Source organism: Heloderma suspectum, chromosome 1 (genome assembly GCF_057233095.1).
Source record: "Heloderma suspectum isolate Gila_16-S chromosome 1, 16-S_ref, whole genome shotgun sequence".
Taxonomy (NCBI): domain Eukaryota; kingdom Metazoa; phylum Chordata; class Lepidosauria; order Squamata; family Helodermatidae; genus Heloderma; species Heloderma suspectum.
In genome coordinates this window covers 176861410-176884200 of record NC_139458.1, presented here as the reverse complement: position 1 = coordinate 176884200, position 22791 = coordinate 176861410, and the positions used below count along the sequence as shown (strand labels likewise).

General features: G+C 53.4%; 1 protein-coding gene and 1 long non-coding RNA gene across 3 annotated transcripts in view; one reads left to right on the top strand and one right to left on the bottom strand.

Annotated features, from left to right (window-relative positions):
• Window positions 1–3701, bottom strand: part of LOC146358427 (uncharacterized) — a 30916-nt gene extending 27215 nt beyond the window's left edge. The window contains exons 1-2 of one of the 2 annotated variants that reach the window (XR_014784476.1): window positions 3464–3701; window positions 3166–3203 (exon numbers count right to left, since the gene is read on the bottom strand). This is a non-coding gene — a long non-coding RNA (uncharacterized LOC146358427). The remainder of the gene's footprint in view (window positions 1–3165; window positions 3204–3463) is intronic. The other variant, XR_014784478.1, reaches the window with a different exon arrangement.
• A 1906-nt stretch (window positions 3702–5607) lies between these two features.
• NR4A2 (nuclear receptor subfamily 4 group A member 2) lies at window positions 5608–15365 on the top strand. Its single transcript, XM_084829652.1, has 7 exons — window positions 5608–5732; window positions 6608–7608; window positions 9484–9613; window positions 10936–11099; window positions 12461–12663; window positions 12928–13106; window positions 14392–15365. Exons 2-7 carry the CDS (start codon window positions 6610–6612, stop codon window positions 14646–14648), a joined length of 1932 nt encoding a protein of 643 aa, XP_084685778.1. The 5' UTR covers window positions 5608–5732; window positions 6608–6609; the 3' UTR covers window positions 14649–15365.
• Window positions 15366–22791: the final 7426 nt, after the last annotated feature.

Genomic DNA, 22791 nt, shown 5'->3' with positions numbered 1-22791 from the left:
GTATTCAATTACTGCCATAAACCAACTTTAAAAAAAAACTTTAAACAACTAGAATTGGTCCAGTACACAATATCTAAGAGATATCCTTTCAGCCTGTTGAACTGAGGCGAAGGATAAGTGATGGCCATCTTTTTTTACAGTGCAATGCCTGGGCATGCCTACTCAGAAGTACGTCCTGAGTTCAATGGATCTAACTCCCCAGTAAATGTGCATAGGATTGGAGCCTTAGTTTTTCAGTGCCCGTGACCTGCTGCTGGCCGAAATAATTTCTGCGTAGATTAGTAGGCGAGAGTTGGAGTAAACCTCACCTGTGCCATTCACATCTCTGCTTGGCCATGGTGTTCATTGGGTGCCAGAGTGGCCAGGGTAAAGGGCAGAGTCCCATATACACTGTAGTAGCCTAAGTGTCTTTGGGGGAAAGGGTGTTGCAAATCCGATAAGTAAATTGTGTGCACGGCACTTTTCGGAGTAAACCCTTACGTGCACACACAGTGGCTGGGGAATACTGCGAGTTGTGGGACCTTTTTCCTGCCTAAGCATGCCTAGGCTTGCGCCCTAAGGATTATCGCCGCCTTTGCATACAGAAAACGAAACGCCCATCTGGCACGAGGGACGCGGGAGCTCCGCCGCGGGCCCGAGCTGCCCATTCGCGGCGCGTGCCTTGGCCTGGAGCGAGCAGCTGCACATCCACCCACGCGCGCGAAGGGAGCGGGAAAGGAAGTCCTCCGCCTCGAAGCCCGGGCCGGGGAAAGGTGCAAGAATAGCCCCCTCTGGGCGGCTGTCGAGTTTCCGGCTCGGGGAGCCTCTGAGTAGCCCAGCGCCCCGCCAGGCTGCCGCTGCCCCCTCCCTCGGCGCGCGACGGAGCAGCCAGCGCCGGGGCAAGCCGCCTGGGCGCTACAGCGGCTGCTACTATTTCGGGCGCACCCCGACCCTGTTGCGTCAATGGCCCCGTCCCCTTGCGTCACGGGCCGCCCCGCCTCCCGCCTCCCGCCTCTCACTTTTTCCCTTTCGTTCGCTTCAGCCCGCGGGCGGCGGCTGACGCGGCGGCGCTCATGCTAATGAGCTGTCTCCCCCCGCCCCGGTCCTCGCGCCCGGGCCAGCCAGAGCCAGAGGAGGAGAGCTTAAGGTGGCCGGTCCAGATCCCCCGCCCTTCGCTCTCAGCCTCTCCCCTCGCTATTTATAGAAGTCCTAAAAATAGCTCGGGGGGGGGGGAAGCAGGAGGCTTTGCCCGTCTGGGAGGAAATCCCATTGGCTCGAGTGTGCTTCCCGTCTCTCCGTCGCAGGGGAAAGGTCATTTGAAGGGAGCTGGGGAGAGCGCTCCGGATTAACCGCGATCCCAGCTTGCAAAAGTCCTTCCAACTCCGGGGAGGAGGGTTCAGAGGGACCGCATTCCTGTGCCGGAGGAAAATAAAGAGAAGCGTGTCGCTCTGAGGCGCGCCTTGAGCCTGCGCTTGCTGCCCAGGAAACGTGCCTTGGATCCGGCCGCACGGACTCTCTCTGGACGCGCGAGGAGATGCAGTCCAGTACAGCCATATGCACACTTAAACTCAGGGAGTATATCCCATTGAACTCAACGGGGCTGACTACAGAGTTTGCGAGCAGAGAGGCTTGCACTGTTCGGTTCGATGTCCGCACGCCCCCCTCTTTCGACGCTTACCCCCATGTCCTCACCCAACCCCAAACACTGTAGAAGATCAGCTCCGTCTTTTGAACGGTACACGTGCAAGGACTCTGGAGTTCCGCTGCCAAGGCAGCCAATTACCCCACCGGGGGGGGGGGGGGAGAGACTTTGGACACGAGAGTGAGAAACTTTCTCCGCCTGGAATGTCGGGCGGGGGGGATGGGCACAAGGGGACGGAAACCGCAAGAGCGCGTGTGAATCAACCAATCCACCTAAGCCTCTTGCTGTTCCCAGGGCGCGGGGGCCTAGGGAAGACATGGGCCGCATGGCAAGCCAGCAGCTCCTTCAGCGAGGGCAGTGAAAGTCTTTTTCCACTCCCACAGCGTTCTCCGACTACCCACCCGTGGACTGCAACGCCCACTCCAAGCGTCCGCTCGGGCAGAACGGTGTGGGAAGCGCCGCCAAAAGTGGGATAGACAGCTCCGGCCACGGCCAATGGTCATCCTACTTAGAGTAGACTCATGGAAATGAATGGGACTTAGTCATGACTAACTTACGTCCCATTCATTTCAATAGGTTTACTCGTAGTGCTAACTTGGGATTCAACCCGATGTCTCCCTCTGCGGCAGCGATCCGTACTTGGATAAGCACTTACTCACAAGTAACCCCCACGGCTTAACTTAGTGGAAGTTCCAGTGCCCCCCTTTGCATGTTTACTCGGAAGGAAGTCTCGCCGTGTGCAATGGAACATAGCCCCTAGCTAGTGTGTTTGGCACGGCCGCCTTAGTTCCGGGTGAAGCATGCATTGGATCGGGCTGCACTGACCCTGACCACGGTCTCCACCCCACCCCACCCCCGCACGCACCTCTGGCTTTTCCTCACTCTGCCTCTGAATTCAGCTACTGCAGCTCAACTATTGCAAACGGGGGTTCCCCCCTGAAAGACTGAAGCATGCTCTTCTCAGTAATGTTTTGTCATGCAGCGCACATCGCTTCTCATGTATAGTGAGCGAAAAAGACCACCGCTACTGCAAAGAGGAACTTTCCTCAAAGTCCACCCCGCCCCCCGCTCACACACGCACACACACCCCGGTGGACGCGTCCCTTTCTGCAGACACAAGATCTTCCTGAACAGTTTCTTAAGCAGCTGGAGAGCGGCCGGCGGGGGTGGGGGAGGCGGGAGACAGTTATGCTTCGGGACGTAAATCGGGCTGGGAACGATTGTGCAACTTGTTAAATACGTTGTCTCGGCTTTAAAAGGCTGGACTGGGTGCGTCAATACATTCCACCGGTCTTTTTACCTGTAAAGTGCCCTGCTTCCAGAAACCGGAGGAGGGGGAGTGGATCTGGGATAAGACGGTACTTACTTGGGAGGGATAGGTAAGGACGGAGTCCCATGAGAAACAGATAGAGAGATAGAGAGATAGGCAGAGCAACTTTATGCATGTCGACTGCACAAAGTAAATCACACTGAGTTCAATGGGACTGACTCCCGGGTAAGTGTGTGTACAGGGTTGCAAGCTAAGATCTGAAAAGTGGACATACCTGCAAAGACGCGCACGTGCTCCTTGAGGTCTGGCAGCCTAAGGGAGAAGAACACGTTCAAGCAATGAGAAGCGGGTGGGGGGAGGAGATGGCTTGACAGTGTGTGGAGATTCTCGGCTCGGCGTAAGGCGACGGGCGCGGGGAGCGGGGAGGCGAAGTCGCCCTTTGTTTACAGCCTCGGACATCGGGGTGTGCCAGAATATGGGGGAGGGGGCGAGGGGGGGAAGAGGAGGGCCTGCCCCTATTTTGGCGAGCGCGGCAGCGCCAAGGTGAAGGCAGCCAGCGAGTTGTTTCCCACCTTAAAAGCGCCACTCTGGTGATGTCACGTCGGAAATTTACCAAAGCGAGAACTAGCCAACTGTACCGAGAGATCCAGCCCCTGGACTGGCTGATTGGGCGGGCAGCACTGACGTGCACTGACGCTCGGAGACTTGAGGTGTATGTTGGCTTGCAATGCGGAGCCCACATAAACAAAGGCACATTGGAGGGAAGGGCCAGTCCGTCCGGCTCGCTCGCCCCGCGCCTCGCTCGCCCCGCGCTTCCTGGAGAGCTCGGCAGCGTGTCTTCGCGTGCGTGCGTGCGTGCGTGTGTGCGTGCGCGTGTATATAGTGCGAGAGAAAGCGAGGCAGAAAGAAAGCGGGAGCGCGAAAGCGGAGAGCAGCGGCAACAGCAGCAGCGAGGGACTCTCTCTCTCCTCTTTCTCCGTTCCCTCCGCCGATCCGCCCCTGGGAAATCGGAGCTACCAACAGTTGAATGAATGAAAAAGACACCGCCTAACAAGTAAGTGGATCGCGCTGCTTGCCGTGGCTGCTAACCCGCTGCCATCTGGATGGGGCTCCCAATTTTCTCGAAGCGAATAAAAATGGGGGAGGGGGGGAGAGAGGGCGCGGCGGTGTCAGCTAACGAAAGAGTGACACATCGTGCAGGCGGCTTGTCCAAATTTCCTAGAAAGCTGCGCGGCCTTCAGAACTGGGGATCTCCCCCCCCCCCCTTCCGCCCCTTCCATATTCCTCAACTGCTGTTTACTGTATAATAAGGTGGGAGAGTCAACTTTGGGCTTAGTCTGTCATCTAGACTCGGTTCTTTAATGTGTGAATGAAAATCCTCGTGTGTGTGTGTGTGTGTGTGATTTGTCCAGGGTTCAGTTGCAGGAGAAAAGTTGTTGGGCGGATCTGTGTTGCTTGGGAACGACTTTGATCTCCGCCAGTTCCGAGGCTTAGGGAGCGGGGCTGGCGCTCAGTCCTCGATCCCTTCGTGGCCTTTCATGTTTATGACTGCCGGAGGTGCGGGTGGTAAATGAGCACATCACGCGCGGCTTTTATAGCGTGGGGGGTGGGGTGGGGGATGCCGGCCCCTTGACTTAGCACAGATGTGGCGGGAGACAGACTGGAGGGGGAAATCTCTCCCAACAGCCCTCGTCCGGATTTCCTAGCCAGGCGGGTGAGTGGGTGGAGATGGTGGTGATGGCACAGGCGAAGAGGCTGAGTGCTTTGACTAGAATTCGGAGCGGAAGCGAGGGGAAGTTGCTAGGTGGGCTTCGGTTGTTAAACTTCCCGGCGTGCTTTTTGTACGCTTGAGAAGCCAGCCAGCTTTGGGATGATCGCGATGCAACTGCTGGAAAAGCCCCACGTCAAGTTGATTTGCGTCAGTTCCGAAGGGGATCCGGAAGAGGTGGAAGGAGGGACCCCTTTCTCGCTGAATTCAGTTACTTTGTAACGCGCATCCCTGAGGACTGAAAAACCCACCCTTCTCCCTGCTCCTCGGTTATGCAGCCCGGTGGCTCTCATTTGTCGCTGCTTTGGCCTTTAATTGCCTTCCCCTTTGTGCGTGCGTGTGCGAGTGTCTGTGTTTTAATTAATTCACTTTATGCTGTTAACGCTTCTTTTGGAGGTCGCCTTTGAAACGCGTCCAGACCAGTGGAATTTTTCGAGGAAAGTGGGGGAGGGAGGGGCTGGTCTCTTTTCCTGTCATTTTGTTTAATTCAACTGATACCCCGGTCCTCAGTATGGCTCTTTCTTCTTTCCCTTTTTCTTTTAATAATAATTCCTAAAAATCCAATCCAGTTGGATCCCAAAAGGACTGACTTCTTTTCAAATAAGCTTTCTAAGGCTTGGGGTGTTCTATATATGTAAGTGTGCGTGTGTATGGGTGAAAGCGCACACCTACATACACAGCACACTGCTAGGGAGTGGGAGGGGATAAAACTAAATTTCGATGTACTTTCGTTGGACAAGGAGGAAGCATGACAGCTCTTTAAAAAACAGCAGCAGAGTTTTCTCCTTCCATCCCCATCCTCACCCGCGTGTGAACTCTTGCGGGAGGCTCCATCCCCGGAGTCTTTCTAGGAAGCGACGGTGCCGAGCGTAGCTTCCCTGCCACGCGGTACCGGGCAGGCTGAATGAGTAACCGAGTTTTCCCTCTCGTACGTTGTCCGTGTTTCAGAGCGAGCATCCCGGGCAGACCCGAGTCCGCAGCGCTTTGCTCAAGTCTTGGCAACTTGTCCCTCCGCTGAATTCCGACGCTGTCCGCCTTTAATCCCCCCGAAAACGCCTCTCGCCCGGCTGAAGGTGGGTGAGCTGCTTGTTACTTTCCCTCCTCCGCCACCGCTACCACTGGCCACCGGATTGGAAACTGTCTTCCTGGCTGGCCCGTTCAGGCTGGGAGATGCTTTCGTCTGGCACATCCCGGGAGCGGGGCTCTGCTCGTGCAACGTTTGGGGTGGGGAGGAGGAAGATCTGATGATGTGCGGGGGGGGGGGAGGAGAAGGCATGGGGGGGATGCGGGCTAGAGGTTCAAGCGCCGACAGCCCCTAGACTGTCCCTCTTCGGCTTGTCTGCGGGCTTGCTCCGCTTAGAGGAGAGCTCCCCTCCATCTCCTTCTCCGCCCGGGACCCGTTTCCTCTATTCTCCTCTCCCTCTTCCCCCTCCCCCTTCCCCCTCCCCGCCCTCTCCTCTCCCCACCGCTACCTCTATATACAACACCTTCTTCCCTACCTCTTTCTCTACCTGATCCACCTGCCCCATCACTTGGCTCCCTCCTGACGCCCCCTCCTTCTCCCTTCCCATCCACCTCTCCCTCCTTTTCCATTCCCAGAGCACTCTCCCCCCCCCCTCCACCCCAGCTTCCCTTTCTCCCACCCCGCTGCTTTCTAGCCACCATGTCTTCCTTCTAGCTCCGGTCCCCGCGCCAGAGATGCTTCTGACCCAACTTCCCTCCGTACCTCAAATCCACCTCTCTTAGCCTCCTCTCTGACTCTCTATCCCCCCCCCCCCAGTCCAAAATCCTTATCCAAGGAGCGGGCGGCGGTGAGGGAGGAGGAGAAGGGCAGGGGCAGGGGCAGGGGCAGGGCGAGGAGGAGGAGGGCTGAGGAGGGTCGCCCGTCGGGGCGCGTTGTTGCAGGATCGCTGAGCCATGCTGTTGTTGTGCCGTGTTTCGTTTGCAGCCATGCCCTGCGTCCAGGCTCAGTACGGGTCCTCGCCGCAAGGAGCCAGCCCGGCCACGCAGAGCTACGCGTACCACCACTCGGCGGCTGCCGGGGAGTACAGCTCGGACTTCCTAACGCCCGAGTTTGTGAAGTTTAGCATGGACCTGACCAACACTGAAATCACTGCCACCACTTCTCTCCCCAGCTTCAGTACGTTTATGGACAACTACGGCGCCGCCGCCGCCGCAGCCGCCGCCGGCTACGACGTCAAGCCGCCCTGCCTCTACCAAATGCCCTCGCAGCCGCCGCCGCCGCCGCCGGCGCCGCCCTCCATCAAGGTCGAGGAGCTGCCCCTGCACGGCCACGGCCACGGCTACCCGCCGCCGCCGCCGCCGCCGCAGCCCCCGGCCGGCGGGCCCCAGCAGCCCGACGAGCTGGCCGTCTACTACAAGCCCTGCTCGTCGCCGCCCGCCCCGTCGGCCGGCTTCGCGCCAGGCCAGAGCGTCTGGGACGAGGCGGGGCCCCTGCACGGCTTCCACCACCACCACCACCACCACCAGGCCTACGGCGGCGCGGCGGCGGGCGGCGGCGGCCTGCACAAGGCGGCCCCGACGGCCGTGCCGCGCCTCTCGCTCTTCTCCTTCAAGCAGTCGCCGCCCGGCACTCCGGTGGGCAGCTGCCAGATGCGCTTCGACGGCGCCCTGCACGCCCTGCCGCTCAACGGCGGCGAGCCCTCGGCCCACGGCGGCCCCCACCACCACCATCACCACCACCACCACGACGGGCAGCCCTTCGCCCTGCCCAGCCCCATCCGCAAGCAGGCCGCCGCCGCCGCCGCCGCCGCGGGCTTCCCCGGGCTGCAGATCGGCCACGCCTCGCAGCTCCTCGACGCCCAGGTGCCCTCGCCGCCCTCGCGGGGCTCGCCCTCCAACGAGGGGCTGTGCGCCGTCTGCGGGGACAACGCCGCCTGCCAGCACTACGGCGTGCGTACCTGCGAGGGCTGCAAAGGCTTCTTCAAGGTGAGCTGCTGCTGCTGGCCCAGCTCTGTGCGCGTCAGTTGGGGGGTCGCGCGTGGACGGGGTCGAGCGCGGGCCAGGCCTTCGGCAGAGCAGCCCCCCCCCCCGCGATCTAGCTTTTCCGCCATCCACGTGCGAAGGCACCCCCCACCCCGCGAGCCCTGAGAATCGACCCGAGAGCACCCCGCCTTTCGGCTTTCGTCTGGAATAATGACCAACCCCTCCACCATTACCCCGGGTTAGAAACCCCGGTGGAAACGGGGGCCTAAGTCCCCCTCTTATCCGAGACACATCCACAAAACCAGACGCTTTCACAGGGGTTAGTTAATCCAGAATAACTGCCACCGTCTGTTTTCGTGTCTACAGGCACGACTGTATTCCAAGGCCCTCGTTTCTCTTTCTCGGCCTTTAAGAAGCAGAGGCAGCCAGGGCCGGGCATTTTTCGTCGCCTTGGCTGTGGGGACAGGCGCCACATAAATGGGACGCTTAAGCAAGCCAGGCTGTTTCGCCTCTCCACAACTCCCAATCCCCCAAACGCCGGCACCCAGGGGTGTGTGTGTGTGTGTGTGTGTGAGAGAGAGAGAGAGAGAGAGAAAAGTTAGCTGCTTAACCACTTTTGATTCACCCTGGATAGGAAAATATCAGGCGCCACAGAAATGCCAGGCCTTTCTATTCTTATCTCAGAAATGCCCTTTATTCTAGGCTCACCCTAGGTAACACAGATGAGATGAACTAACTCCACTCACTCCCGGTCCCTTTTAACCACGTTTTCTCCACCCTGATGTTGAGTAGGACAGCGTGGGCAAATGGAGCTAAGGAGTAAAAAACCAACCCCTTTGGCAGATGAACTCTGTATCTGGGGGGAGGGAAGACCCTCTCTTTTACAGTATCAACCACTTAATGGATAAAGCGCAGGGGCAATGTGTCGGGACGCTGCCCGGCACAGACCACAAAGGACCACAAGATGCTTCAAGGGTAGTATTAACAATGGGTCATAGGCGATCCTGAGGATGTGTGCATGGGATCATGGGTCTAAGAAGGGATTTCCAAGGCCCAACTTCACCTCCCTGCCCCTCCCCAATCAAGTCCCACCAGGGATCAACCCCCGCAGCCCAAGGCAGGAAATACAAGACGTTAGCATTGGTTTAGCGTCGTTGCTCTTTTTTAACGTGCTAGGCGCTATATTGGGCCTGCTCCCTTTCTCAATGTATGAAGGCAGACATCGCTTGAAAGCTAATTGTTGATGTAGTCGTCGTCCCGCTCCCCCTACTTTTCGGGGGGGGGACACAGTGCCCATCACCCCCTCTAAAAAGTTAAGGGGTCCTGGCACGTGTCCCTCCATCCTCCCACCAAAAAGAGAGCGAGAAATGCAAGTCTTCATTCAGAGACGGGCAGAAGCGGAGCGGGCGGCGCCCCCCCCCCTTGCATGAGTTCTACTTTCGCCTTCGGATTGAAATTGGTTAGGACAGAGAACCGTGTCTAAGCTAACCAAGTGGAACAGAATTCCCTATGGTCGAATTAAGTGATCTCTTTATTCCCCCACCCCTCCTGATTGAATAATCTTATCATTTGAAAGAGAAGAAGGTCTCGGAGGAATGTAAATAGTATGAATGCCCACAGATTTGTATTTACTCGCTCCTCGCTCCTTCGCCTGGCATATAAAACGTTGGCGGGGTCCTACTGCGGGCTGAGCTCGGAGGAAGAAGGTCTGGCCATTCGTTTCTTGCTAAATGCCTTGGAAAAAGGAGAAGGAGTGGAAGGGAGAGAGAGAGACAGAGAGAGACAGAGAGGAAGAAATCCCGGCCTGTGAATGCGATTTAACCGATGGCGCCTTCCTTGGTCTCTTTCTCTCCATCCCCTCCCCCTTGTTCTTTTCAGCGCACCGTCCAGAAAAACGCCAAGTACGTTTGCCTAGCGAATAAAAACTGCCCAGTGGACAAGCGCCGGCGGAATCGGTGTCAGTACTGCCGCTTTCAGAAGTGCCTCGCCGTTGGCATGGTCAAAGAAGGTATGGGCTACCCCTGGGTGGGCGATAATAGCCATTCCCCCCATTTCAAGCATACACACGCACAGACACCGTCCCCCTTTGCCACGTCAGAGAATGTGTGCTTCCCACCTGTGAGTCTAGGCAGGGCGTAAGATGCTGTTCAGTTTCCTTCCGAGTAATGATTTTTTTAAAAAAAATATATTTTAATTATTATGTTTATATCCTGCCTCTTGCAAGAAACCCAAGGAGGTTTATATGGGCCTCCTCCTCCACCTCCTCGTCGTCTCCATTTTATCCTCACAGCAACCCTGTGAGGTAGGCTAGGCTGAGAGCCAGTGACTGGTCCAAAATCACCCGGTGAGCTCCATGGCCGAGTGGGGACTAGAACCCAGGTCTCCCGAATCCCAGTCCAACACTCCAACCACACTGGTTCACCGCAGAATTGAGCTGTTGGGCCCGGTTCTTCAATGTACTGTGGATCGTGTGTGCAAATACATATGCGAAAGCATGCACGCAGGCACACACTCACACCATCTGGCAGTGGAGGCTGGTGGCTCCGAATTTGGTGGGGCTGTGGAGTCATTCTGGGTTTCAGTCAGAACCAGCCAGGACTCTAAAGGCTTTATCCAAGGCACTGAACCGATTGGGGGAATTGGGTTCAGCACCTTGGATAGCACCTTTAGAGGTCCGGCTAATTCTGACTGAAACACAGAATGAATCCACAGCCCCACCAAAATCGGAGCCACCAGCTCCCACTGCCATCTGGACCCCGACCCCCCCACCCCGGCACAAAATCGCAGACTTCGAATGCTCAAGGAGGGTGTGGTGGAGTTCCCGCTCGCCTCCAAGTGACTCCCTTGGTCCTGGCATCCTATACTAGCCATCCTAGACAAGCAGGAGCCCGTTGGGGTTACTCGCATGTGAGTCGAAGGGGAAGGGATTCCAGCACAGTGGGAGTCACGGGTGAGGCAGGCTTGAGCTTTTGGGAGGGAATGCCAGTTGGCCTAGGCTCACCACCACCACTAAGACCCAGCACTTAACACAGGCGCCTGGGCCATCCTTGTCCCAGATGAAGCCCCAGAAAAGAGCACTTTGTTGTGGCCCTGGTTAGTTCCCCTTCCAAGTCAGTGAGATTTCTGTCCCCTTTGGGAGCCCCCTTTGAAAGATCCACTTTAGAAAAAGAAAAGAGTCTCCTTCCTCCTCCAGCTGGATCCTTACCTCGTGTTTGCCAGCAAGGCTTCCCTGCGTGAAGAGCAAACCAGGAAAGTGCTCTGCCTCCTCTCCCGAAAGGAAAGCCAAGCCGGGGTGTGTGTCTTTTTGCTGACCCGCTCTCTCTTTTGCAGTGGTGCGCACAGACAGTTTAAAAGGCCGGAGGGGTCGCTTGCCATCGAAACCGAAGAGCCCCCAGGAGCCCTCTCCCCCCTCGCCCCCGGTGAGTCTGATCAGTGCCCTGGTGAGAGCCCATGTCGACTCCAACCCGGCTATGACCAGCCTGGACTATTCCAGGGTAAGCTGGAGACAATATTCGCCTAAGGGTCCTCCTCGCGGGGAACAAACGAACACGCGGCTAGTCCCTAGCGAGGCCATTTCTCCCCGGGGAGGAGAGAGTTCCTGCTCCAAGGGATGGTGCAAAAACCATGGAGATATTGACCTCCCATAGACGGTCTGCTATTAAGAGGCTTCCGGGTTGAGGAATGTGATTGGTGGGGGGCGTTTCCAGCAGATTTAGGCTGGGGTCCTATACACACCTGCCTGGGAGTAAGCGCCATTAAGCACAGCAGTGAACATGCAGAGTATTGTTCTGTGAAATACTTTCCTAAAAAGTACTTCCCCTGGTTTTTTGCTTCCTGGCTGAGACATAGTTTTAGGTGTGCCCCCTTGATTTTGATAGGGCTTGCTTCTCTGCTGAAGGATGAATTCGTCTGGAAGCAGCCAGGGCCTTAATCCCAAAGGAGATGCCTACAGGACTGGCCTGTTAGGCCATGATCCTCAAAGCCCTTGCCCTGGAAGCCTCCACTGGCCTCAGTGGGCTTACTCTGGAGTAAGGGCTTTGAGAAGGGCATTCAGGATCTATCATATCTGTATCTATATACACACGTTTTAGTTCATTCTGATTTGTGAGGGAGGGAAAATGTGTGTTAAGGTCTCGAATCTCTCTTTTCCCCTACCAGTATGGCATAATGCAAATATTCTTATTACTAATAATGGTTTAAATTCTACCCTGGCCATCAGTATGTCTGCTCCCAAAATAGAGCCACATTAAGCCTGTACTTATCTAAATAAATCAAACATTAGAAATAGTGACTGACATAATAGCTTTGTGTATGTATTTTATTTACTCAGACACTTATGTGTGTATTACTATATATAATATGTGCATATGTGTGTGTATGCATTTGTGTCAGTACACACACATATGTGCACATACAAGTGCACACATACACACACTTATGTATGTACACAGAGGGCTCATTACCCATTCTGGACTCACTTTTCCATGGGGATGGGGGGAAGCTGCTTGGATCTTTCCTCGTCAGTCCTTTGGGGCACCTTCCCAAGGCTTTTTCAGCCAAGTCTTCCTGGCCACAGCAATTTCCCCCTTCAAGCAGCCACCCCTCCTAGCACCACCCCTAATTGAATTAATTGCCCTGGAACATCTAATTTCCTTACTGGCCAGAGTGAGGTTTAATTGTTATAAAAACCTGGCTCCCCTCCTCGAAATGGGGTTAGCAATTTCACGGGCTATATATTTTAGAGAACCTCATTAAATTGCTGGGGTCTCTCTCTCTTTCTCTCTTTCCTTCCATTCTTCTTTCTCTCCCTCTCTGCTCCCCCCCCCCCCATATGTACTTTGGAATGGAATCCCAGTTCCAGGCGAATCCAGACTATCAGATGAGCGGGGAGGACACGCAGCACATCCAGCAGTTCTACGATCTCTTGACCGGCTCCATGGAGATCATCCGGGGCTGGGCGGAAAAGATCCCCGGCTTCACCGATCTCCCCAAACCAGACCAGGATCTGCTCTTCGAATCTGCCTTCCTGGAACTCTTTGTCCTGCGGCTAGCCTACAGGTAGGCAGGCAGGGCCCGCTGGGCAGGAGTTGAAGGGGGGCGCATGTATGTTGAGTGTGTGCGGGGCACTTTGAGTTCCTTTCTGATGAGGAAACCCTGAGCCGTTCAAGGTCTGCTGAGCTGCATTTTATTAACTCCTTGGTAATTAGGTGCCTCTTAAACCCTCCATTTATTGTTCCACGAATAATTAATTGTTTGCCTTTTCCTTCTCTCTCTCTTTCCTCTGTCTGTCTCTCCCTGGGTGACCTGTGAATCTCCGGGCAGGTCCAACCCGGTGGAAGGCAAACTGATCTTCTGCAATGGTGTGGTCCTGCACCGGCTGCAGTGCGTGCGTGGGTTTGGGGAATGGATCGACTCCATCGTGGAGTTCTCTTCCAACCTGCAGAACATGAACATAGATATCTCTGCCTTCTCCTGTATCGCTGCTCTGGCCATGGTAACAGGTGAGCACTGCCTTCCAGCTTGGCTTCCGCATCTGCTTACTCTTCCTTTTCACAAGTGTCCTTTTTTAAAAAAAACAACAACACTCCAGAGTAATTAACCTGGAATAAGCACCCAGCACCCCACTCACAGCAATGAATGCAGATTAGAATCCCCACTTCAGCTACAAAACTCACAACTTCTAGACCCACTGAAAAATCCAGAATATCTACCCCATTTCCATACAGTTCCTAAGGCAGATCAGAATTCCCATTTAGGCCAGAAACCTGCACCCTTTTACTCCTAAGTTAAAATTCACAATGTCCACACACACACACCGTACCCCCATTTCATACTCAAATTTAGTACTGCAGATTAGAATTGCCCACAAACTGCTGCCCTTTACTCTGGGTTAGGCTAAAATATTTATGTAGCCCATCCCACACTCCCACTTCTTAAAGTAAACTAGAAACCTCTCATTGCCTTCCAGCTGGGCCTGAATTAATCTACAGGGATAGGCAACCTGATGCCATCCAGATATTTTGGTGTACAACGCCCATAAACCTCAGCCAATATGGCCATTGGTCAGGGATTCTGGGTCTTGTAGTCCAAAAACGCCCAGGAGGCCACACGTTTGTCTGCCTAGAATAACTTCCTGTCCCAAACTCACAGTTGCTAATAGGGAATGTAATCCAGACCCCCCACCCCCCCAGGCATAATGTGTGCCTTCGTGGAGGTGGTTCTCACTTGCACTACTTCTGCATAGTCTGTCTTCTTCTGGCACACTGGGAAGGCCCTCCCTGGGATGGGTGGGGCTGACACCCAAGCTGAGCATAGGATTGCAGTCTGACGGTGCAATCTGACATCCTGCAATCTCTCTTCCTAAGTCAGTCCCCCTGAGCTCCATGAGAATTACTCCCAGCTAAGTGAGGATACGATTGCAACTTTAAGCAGTTTACCCTAGCTGCAACAGCAACAAAAGCAGCAACAACACATTTTTTTCTAGCATTTTAATTGAATATTTATTGATGGATTTTCTATTGTGTTTGTTTTCCATAATGTTGTATTGCTTTTACCTTGTACGCCACCTTGAGAAGGTTCGACCCTTAAAGGCAGCCTAACCCCCCAAAATGAAATAATCATTTTCAATAAATAATAAAGAAGCACAGTTGAGCAGATTATGTTGTCCATATTAAATGATGTGCAGTTGGTGTCTTCCAGCAAGTTCTGTTGGGCCACACCCAGCTCTTCCCCCAACACCCACCGACCCACCCATAGCCCAGTCTAATCGTGCCTTGTCTCTTGCAGAGAGGCACGGCCTGAAGGAGCCCAAGCGGGTCGAAGAGCTCCAAAACAAGATTGTCAATTGCCTCAAGGACCATGTGACGTTCAACAACGGTGGCTTGAACCGGCCCAATTACTTGTCCAAACTCCTGGGCAAGCTGCCGGAACTGCGCACGCTCTGTACGCAAGGCCTCCAGCGCATTTTCTACCTGAAACTGGAAGACTTGGTGCCCCCGCCAGCAATAATCGACAAACTTTTCCTGGACACTTTACCTTTTTAAAAGAAAAGGCAAGGGGGAAAATGCGAGAGAGAAAGGAAGAAGAAGAGAGAGAAAGATAAAGAGACTCTGCTGCTGCCCTTTCCAAGGGAAGAACTTTAAAAGCCTCAAGGGAGGCAAAAAAGGAAAGAGAGAAAGCAAATGGACAGGCCCTGAAAGAGAGAGCACACCTGGTCAGTAAGGAGCACCTTTGGGTGCTGTGCGCCCATTCCTCCAAACTGTGGCTAGCCTCTCCTGCAGAACATGACTGGGCTCCGGCTGGGGGCTCTTTGAGCATCTTGGATCTCGTTCCTTGGACTGCACCCAGATCCCATGGTACAAGCTTTTTATTATCGCCTAAACAAAAAAAAAGTACCCTTCACTCCCCCTCTCCCCCAAACAAAACAAAGACCCAGAGTTCATTACTATTACTATTACTATTACTGAGCCCAGTTTGGTTTTTTTCTAGCTGCTGCTGAAGGCAAGAGTATTAAGATGACCCCAGACACACAGGCCTCCCCCTTTATTAAGACTTTAAAGCGTTTTTCTGCTGTAAAAGGAAAACTGTAATATATAAACTGCAAAGTTAAGGTGGGGGGGAGGGCAAGGGCAGCATGAATCGACAGAAGGCAAAGGGTCGCGCATTTATCAGATGCGGTTTGGTTTTTTCTTTCTTTCTTTAAAAACAAAACAAAAACCTATTCTGTGCCTATTGATGAATAAGCTATTTAAACCGATCCTAAAAAAATAGCAGAGAGAGAAAAAGGAAGAGAGAGAGAGAGAGAGAGAGAGAGAGAAAGAAATCACGAGAATAAATCGAAGGGGTTTGAACACAAACGTTTCAAGACCTAATCAAGAGAAAGCACGACGATTCTAGGAGGACCGTGTTATTATAGGCACTTGCTATTTCAGTAATGTCTATATTCTATAAATAGTTATTTCAGACACTATGTAGTCTGCTAGATTTTATAAAGATTGGTAGTTCTCTAAGAAGCCTCGAACGTTTTTCTCGATTGTACAATAGGTGGGCACACGTGTTAACACAAATCCAAACAGACCCCCCCCCCCCGGAAAAAAAAAACAACCGTCCGGGAGGGACCCATATCCCCGTGTCTGTAAACACAGTCCGGCATTCTTCGTTTGTAAGTGTCGTATGTAATTGTTGATGCGGATTAAAAGAAAACAGTTTATATCTTGATTATTTTGTTGTCTGACGCGAAACTAGTCTTGCATGCACAGAGATTTTTTGACTGTTTCCAGAGTGGTTATCTCATATACAGAACTCCCTGGAAATTACTGAGCACTTTGAATTTTTATTTCGAGGTTTTGTTTTGTTTTTGTGGTTTATTATTATTATTTTATTTTTTATTTTTGGGAAAAAAATGTCTAAAAACTGTCGGTTAATATATTATTTTACCTTTGAGTAAGAAAGCTTTTCTCTCTCTCTCCAAATGCCATATTCTGTAGTATATTTTTTCTTTGTATATTTCCAGTATGGCACATTATAAGTCACTGCCTCCCCCCCCCTCCCCCCATATGGTGTATATGACAGTTAGACTCGGACATTTCCTCCCTAAATACTCTTTCTTTTGAAAGAGACAATTTTAATGTTTACAACAAATAAATCCGTGTAAACGAACAGAATCCCGTCTTCTTTCTGTCTAGTCGAGCTGCAGCCCCCTAAACACCCTCAAAGACAGGTAGCAATGACGCCTCTGCAGATTTAGGATTACTGTTGGTGTTAAGTCAGTGGCCAGTTAAAAGAGGTGCTGCGGTGTGACTTCCAGGGTGATTTGGAAACCGGAACTGGCAGTTTAAAGAGCAGAATGAAGAGGCAAAACAGGCTGGTCTCTTTCCCCTCCCGAGTTCTTAGCAGGTTGCGTCTGCCGTTTCAACCTGCCATTGGACTTACACGGAAGCCTGGGTAAAAGACATAGATATATTATTTATGTGCCCTGACTATGAAGCCAAATAGTGGAGTTTTTGTGTGTATCTAGGTGCATGTATTATCGCCCGTACTATTATCGAGATTTACAGCCCGATCTTGAACAGATTTGTTCAAGCTGTCAGCCGAGTTCTCTGAGACTTAACTTCAAGAGTAAGACGTGAGTAGGATCGGACTGTAAGGGGCCAAAATAGACATTGCCTTAAATCTGTGTCTTGTCAACCACGTCTTTTTTTTTTTTTTTCCCCCTTTTCCCTTTTTGCTCTAGAATAGGTGTAGGGTCCCCGATCCGGATCGGGACCCCAGGGTGGCAGGCTTTAAAAATCCGGATCAGCCCCCTCTACCTACTCTAGAGTAAAAATGAAAAAAAAAAAAGACGTAGCCGCTAGACAGATTTATTTTAGAGTAATGTCTGTTTTGGCCCTAACTTTCATCTAATAATGTGTTTAGAATTGGAATATTCGTGTCCTTTGTTGAGATTTAAACAGGTTAAAGTTGTGAAATGGATTTTATAAATTGTGCGTGTCTGTCTCTGCATGCGCACCACTGTGTAATATGTTTACTCGACAATAAGCCCCCCAAAGTTCAGCGGGGCTGATTCCCAGCTAACTGTGGATAGGACTGCAGACTGAATTTACGTAACCGCCGGGATAGGACATTAGTAACCCTGTTTATTTGGAAGAAAATCCCATTGATTTCAGTAGGATTTACTGCCGAGTAGACATTGTCAGGATCGAGCTGTAGATCTAATGGAAATCAATGGGGCGCAGTCCCAGTACAGCGTTTAAGGATCCGAGTACTACTGAGTAATGGTATCTGCTAAACCTACAGATGCTGTTAGTAGTTCCCGGAGATTCGTCCTGTGAATTAGATTTCGTTTGCGCCTTGAAGAAAAGACGTTCGTCCTTCTTTTAAGAGAGAACCAACGGAGCATATTAGCGGAGCAGTTAAAAGTTTCTCTCTGAAGACGCTTGAAACAAATGCGACAGGGCGGGGGAGGCCTCAAAGGGGGGCATCAAGCGTTTTCAGGGCCCCCTCCTTTGCCCTTCCCCCATCCAATTGCGTTTCCGTCTCCATCTCCCGCTCACTCCAATCAATGTTCGTGGGCGCGGGGGCTGAATGAATCCCGAACCGAAATGTGTAGAGCTGGGCGGGGGCAACAGCGGAGGAAACCGAGAAGTCTTTTAAGAGACGATCAATACTAAAAATGTACGTAGCCTGCCTCATTCCGTGGGAAGAAGGACGAACTTTTCCGGGCAGGATTTGATGTGTTTTCAGGGAGAAAGTAATCAGAGAATCCTCCTTTTCCTCACTTCTTTTTCTGCTAAGGCTGTTAGATAACTGTCCCGTCCCGCGCCATCTCCGAAGAAATTCCTGCTTTATTTTGCTATTGTTCCATTTGAGATCACAGGTCTTAGTAGCTGTGTTTTCTTTCTCGACATATAAAGCACCAGCGAGTGATCGGCTGGAAGGGCTTTTTTGTTCCGTCTTTTCAGCGGAGGAGGACGGAGTGGGGGCATCTGAGCTTTGGAGAGCAAGTTAGGGAAAGAAGAACGGTTCAGATTGGAAGAAGAGGGATCGAACTGATTCTAGTTCCGTAGAAGGGAATCTGAAGGATTCCTCCCCTTAGAAGAACTCAGCTCAGCAGTGTGACCTGTAAGTATGAGTTTACTTTTCGAGTAGGGAGGCAGCTTTGTATTCCAGCGCCACCTGTTTGTGTCTGCTCGGAAGTAACCCCTACTGAGTTTAATGGGGCTTACTTCTAGGTAAGTGGGCACAGCGCTACAGTCTGGATTGCTCAGGTCAGCCCCGCGCTTTGCGCTCCGCTTTGCGCTGGCTGCTCACCACCCGCAGCGCCCGGGCTCCCTTCGCTGCTCGCCTCTCTTGATCTGCTCCTTCAGCAGCCCGGCCGCCTCGACGGAAGGCCACCGAGGTTATATCTCCCCCGGTGTAATTCGGGAGCAGAGGTTTGATGTAGGCCGTATGTCTGTCCTGTGTCTACCTACGGAAGCCTGTCCTAACCTGGTGCCCTCGTGTTGGGTTACGACTCCCAGCCACCTGGGAGTGATAGGAGTTGTAGTCCAACACTACTGGAGGGCATCAGGTTGGGAAAGGCTGATCTGCACCATGGGGGTGGGAGGACGCAGAGGCGTCCTCTCCTGCGGACTCAACACCTGGGAGAAGTCGTGCAATTCCCTCCGCTCTCGAGAGGCGATCCCAGAGGTACCCCCCTGGCTCACCCTCCGGCGACCCTCTAAGCACGCAGGGCAAAATTTCCAGTAGTTTGTTTTAGTTTGTTCTTCTGACTGATCCTTCCCAAAAGGGCCCGCCCCCCTCCCGTAGTCCCAAAAGAAGAAGAAAAGATAAAGTCAATCTAACTGCGCGGGTCTTAGGAAAGTGCAGGTGGGCAGCCAATGGAGCTCCTCACATTCTCCCGGGATCCTTCAGGACTTGGAAATCTCCCGAGTAAGGAGCCTGGGGGAATTTTATTTTAATCCTTACTGACATGAACTCCACCCCCCATCACCCAAAGTGGCGGTCCCTGTTGAAAAACAGCCTCGCACAGCTATTCTGAAGATACCCTGGTATACGTGGGATCTGCCGGAAGTTACTCAATAGATTTCGTCTCAAGGTTACTTGACACGGAACAGTTACTCGTCCTAAATGCCTTTTAATCTGCTTGTCACGAGCAGGAAGGGTATAGAGCGGTCAGGTGTAGATTCCTCCTACCCCGAAATACAGGCTTTTAGCTTAAATGGGAATTGCATCTACACTTCGCTAGTCATTGTGAGGAGAGAGTGGTAGTTATTCCGGATTAATTAATGCGGAGTACAAGCCTTCGGGAGTGTGCATTTGAAAGTGTGCTTGTGAGTGTGACCTCAGTTGTACAGCTGTTAAAAAATGTCTCACATCCAAGAGAAGGAAGATAACAGGTAAGCAAGAGAAAAGTTGCATCTCAAGAACGAGAGAACGCTAGAAATCCAGGAGAAAGGGTTTGGAGAGCGGAGCCGTGGATCGGATGCCTTTTCAACGGGGCACTGCAGCCCCCCCCCCCGCCCCCAGGCTGGAGCTGAGTTCTCGGTGCCCCTGGGATTTAGACGCCTTTCCTGCGCCGCGACTGGAGGGGAAGCTGCTGCTATGTGAATAATTCCCTTTGTATTTCAGCGAGCGTCTGTCTCGGATCGGCCTGAAAGCCGGGGACACAGCGAGGGGCTTTGCTTGTATTTATGGAAGTGATTTAAGGATCCACTTGTGCGCGTGTCTCTCAGTTGCTGGAAATAAATAGGCTGTTCTCCCAATCGCGGGCTTCCCTGCTAGGCGCCTTCTGCCCGCGTCAAGCGAGGGACAATTAGAGGCAGGGGGAGAGAGGCTGGCGCTTGGCGCCCGCGAAGTTGGGAGAGGGAGGGAAGGAGCGGGGAGAGGGGCTGCGACTCCCGAGCCTGTTCAAAAACAGGCTGCCACCGGAGTGGTCCTCAGCGAGGTTACCCCAGGGGAAGCGATTCCCGTTAGCCCGAATGGGATTTCCCCCAGGGAAGCGATTGGGGGAATAGATTTCCCTTCGCCGGAGTGGAAATACCCCGGAGAGGCGACTGGGGGGATTGGCTCCCAGGTTTCCCATTAACTTGAAGGGGTGGGTCGGTGCGTAGCTGCTGACACGCACGGTCGAAGTCTGGCTGGGGGAAAGTGGCTGCGCGGTGCCGTCCCTTCCGGGCCGACCGGACCCTTGGCCAGGCTCTGCCAGACCCGCAGCCCGAGTCCAGCTCGGTGGGGTTCGGCCTCTCTGCGGGTGGAGACTCGGCCGGGTGGGAGATCTGCACAGCGCGTCCCCCCCCCCCCCCGGCCAACAACCCCGGAAAGTCTCTTGTTGTCCTCTGCTTTTTCAAAGGGTGCCAGGAAGGAAGCGCGCGGGTGTTCGGGGCGCTCTGTTCCCTTCCCAGGGAGACCGTATTGTACAACTGGCTGCGGATGCTGCCCGACCTGTTGTGCCGCAGGGCCCTTCGGCATTGCCCAACCTGTCCTCGCCGCAGCCAGCAGCGGAGACTTTCGTGCCCCTCCTGGACCCCGGTGGCGCACCAGTCCAGCGTCACCGCCAAGGGGGGCGGCGGGCGGCAGGCCTCTCATTAACGATGGTCCACAGGACACAGCGCAGGGCCAGATCGGAACGCTCTCGTCCTACCGCCAGCCCCCCCCCCCCCCCGAGAAATAAACCCCACCTGGCTTTCGGCTAGCGAAAGGATTATTTTAAATACAATTATATATAAGTAAAGCCACCTTTCCCTCCCCACCGCCCCTCTGTCCTTATATTTAAAAGGGGGAAAAAAGAGGGAATCGTTTGCATTTACACACCGAGATTTTAACACGCTTCAAAAGCTTGGGTGGCTGAGGAGGAAATCGGAACGAGATTTGATCTCACCGTTCTGAAAAGGAGTCTAGCAAGGAGTCTAGAAAGCCTGGGGCGACTTCTACACCCTCCCATTCTGCTGCCTTTTCCACCCCGCGCCACCCCGCCTCTGCCCCCAAGGTCTTTCAGCCTCTTGCGAAACTAAAAACCTGCCGCGTCCGTCGCTTGCCCCGCACACCTTCATTCCAGGGGAGCCCTTTCAGAGAGCATCGCAGCCCCTAAAGAGAACCCAACGGGGAGCGCTCCTTTGGGCAGGACGTCCCCAGCTGCGCCTTGTTACGGCTGCGACCCTACGCCCCTTTACCTGGAAGCAAGCTCCATGGCACTCAGTGAGACCTACCTCTCAGGAGACATCTACATCACACCCTAAAGGTGCAATCCTATGCATGTGTAGGCGGAAAAAAGTCTTCCAACTTTTTCCTGGGAGTTGTGGGACTTTCTTCTGTCTAAACATGGACGGGATTGTTCCCTAAAAGCACAACCAGCAGGACTGGCGCTCTTCAGGTGGAGAATTCCGTGAAAGTTGTGACTTTCCCATCCGGTAACCTACACAGAACTTTCCCCAATGCCACTGCTTGAGTGGGGCATCCCCCTCCCACTCCATAATTAACCAATCAGAGGCGACGGGTTTTTCTATCTTCCATCCATCCATCCCATACACGCAAGGACCCCCGCATCCAGGCGAAACCCAGAATAAGGCACATTCACCTTCCCGGGTCCTGTTATCAGGAAGAATCCGTCTTCTCGCTCGTTTTTTGTGTCCTTCCGAATCGCTTCCCAGTTCGCAATCACAACCAGGCTATACGAGCTCGAGAGAGCGGTGTCAGTGAGGGCACTCAGCGGGAGGGTCATCCTAGCTGAGCAAAAAATCCTGTCCGCCCCCCCGACCCGACCCCCTCCAATACACCACCTCTCTGATTCAACGATGAAGATGCTCATGTACCATTTGCAAACCATTTGCAGACTAAACCCCAAACTCTTTATTTCGCTCGTCTCCACATTCACCCATCGAGGTGGGCCGATTCCTATTTTACAGCCGAGGCTGAGTGAGCGTGCCAGTCAGGCCATTATGATGGACAGATCAGATTGGAAGGCCTGGTCCCCCAAGAGCAACCCAAGGGGACCTTTTGAGTTACTGGACCACCAACTTTCCTAGCCTTTGCATTTCCTGTTTCTTCCATCCAGCTTTAAGAACATAAGAAGAGCCGTGCTGGATCAGGCCAAGGTCCACCTAGTCCAGCATTCCGTTCACACAGTGGCCAACCAGCTGTCCATGGGGAAACCCGCAAGCAGGGCATGAGTGCAACAGCACCCTGCCACCCATGTTCCCATCAGCTGGTGTAGGTAGGAACACTGCCTCTGATACTGGAGGTAGCGCATAGCCATCAGGACTAGTAGCCATTGATAGCCTTCTCCTCCAGGAATTTGTCCAATCCCCCTTTAAAGCCATCCAAATTGGTGACCATCACTACATCTTGCGCAAAGCCAACTTTCCAGGCAACTCCTGGGACAGGACCATGCCCCTTCCAACCCGTTCGAATTAAGGGGCAGGGTTTAGAGAGTGCACCTGGAGGTGGAGATTTGTCCCTCCCCCAGAAAGTCCCACTCAGAGATCTGGGTGGATGCTGGTCAAGAGGTTGCCACTGACAACATAGGGTTGGATCCATTCCAAGTCCTCATGCCCTGACTTCAGTGGCCGCAAGTTCAGGATGTGTCCTTAACTCGTCCTTCGGGATCAAGGGGACGCCCAAGCGCGTCTCTTTGGCGGGGTCCTCCCCAAAGACGCCACGGGGTCTTGGTCCTTTTAGGTCCAAGGAAGC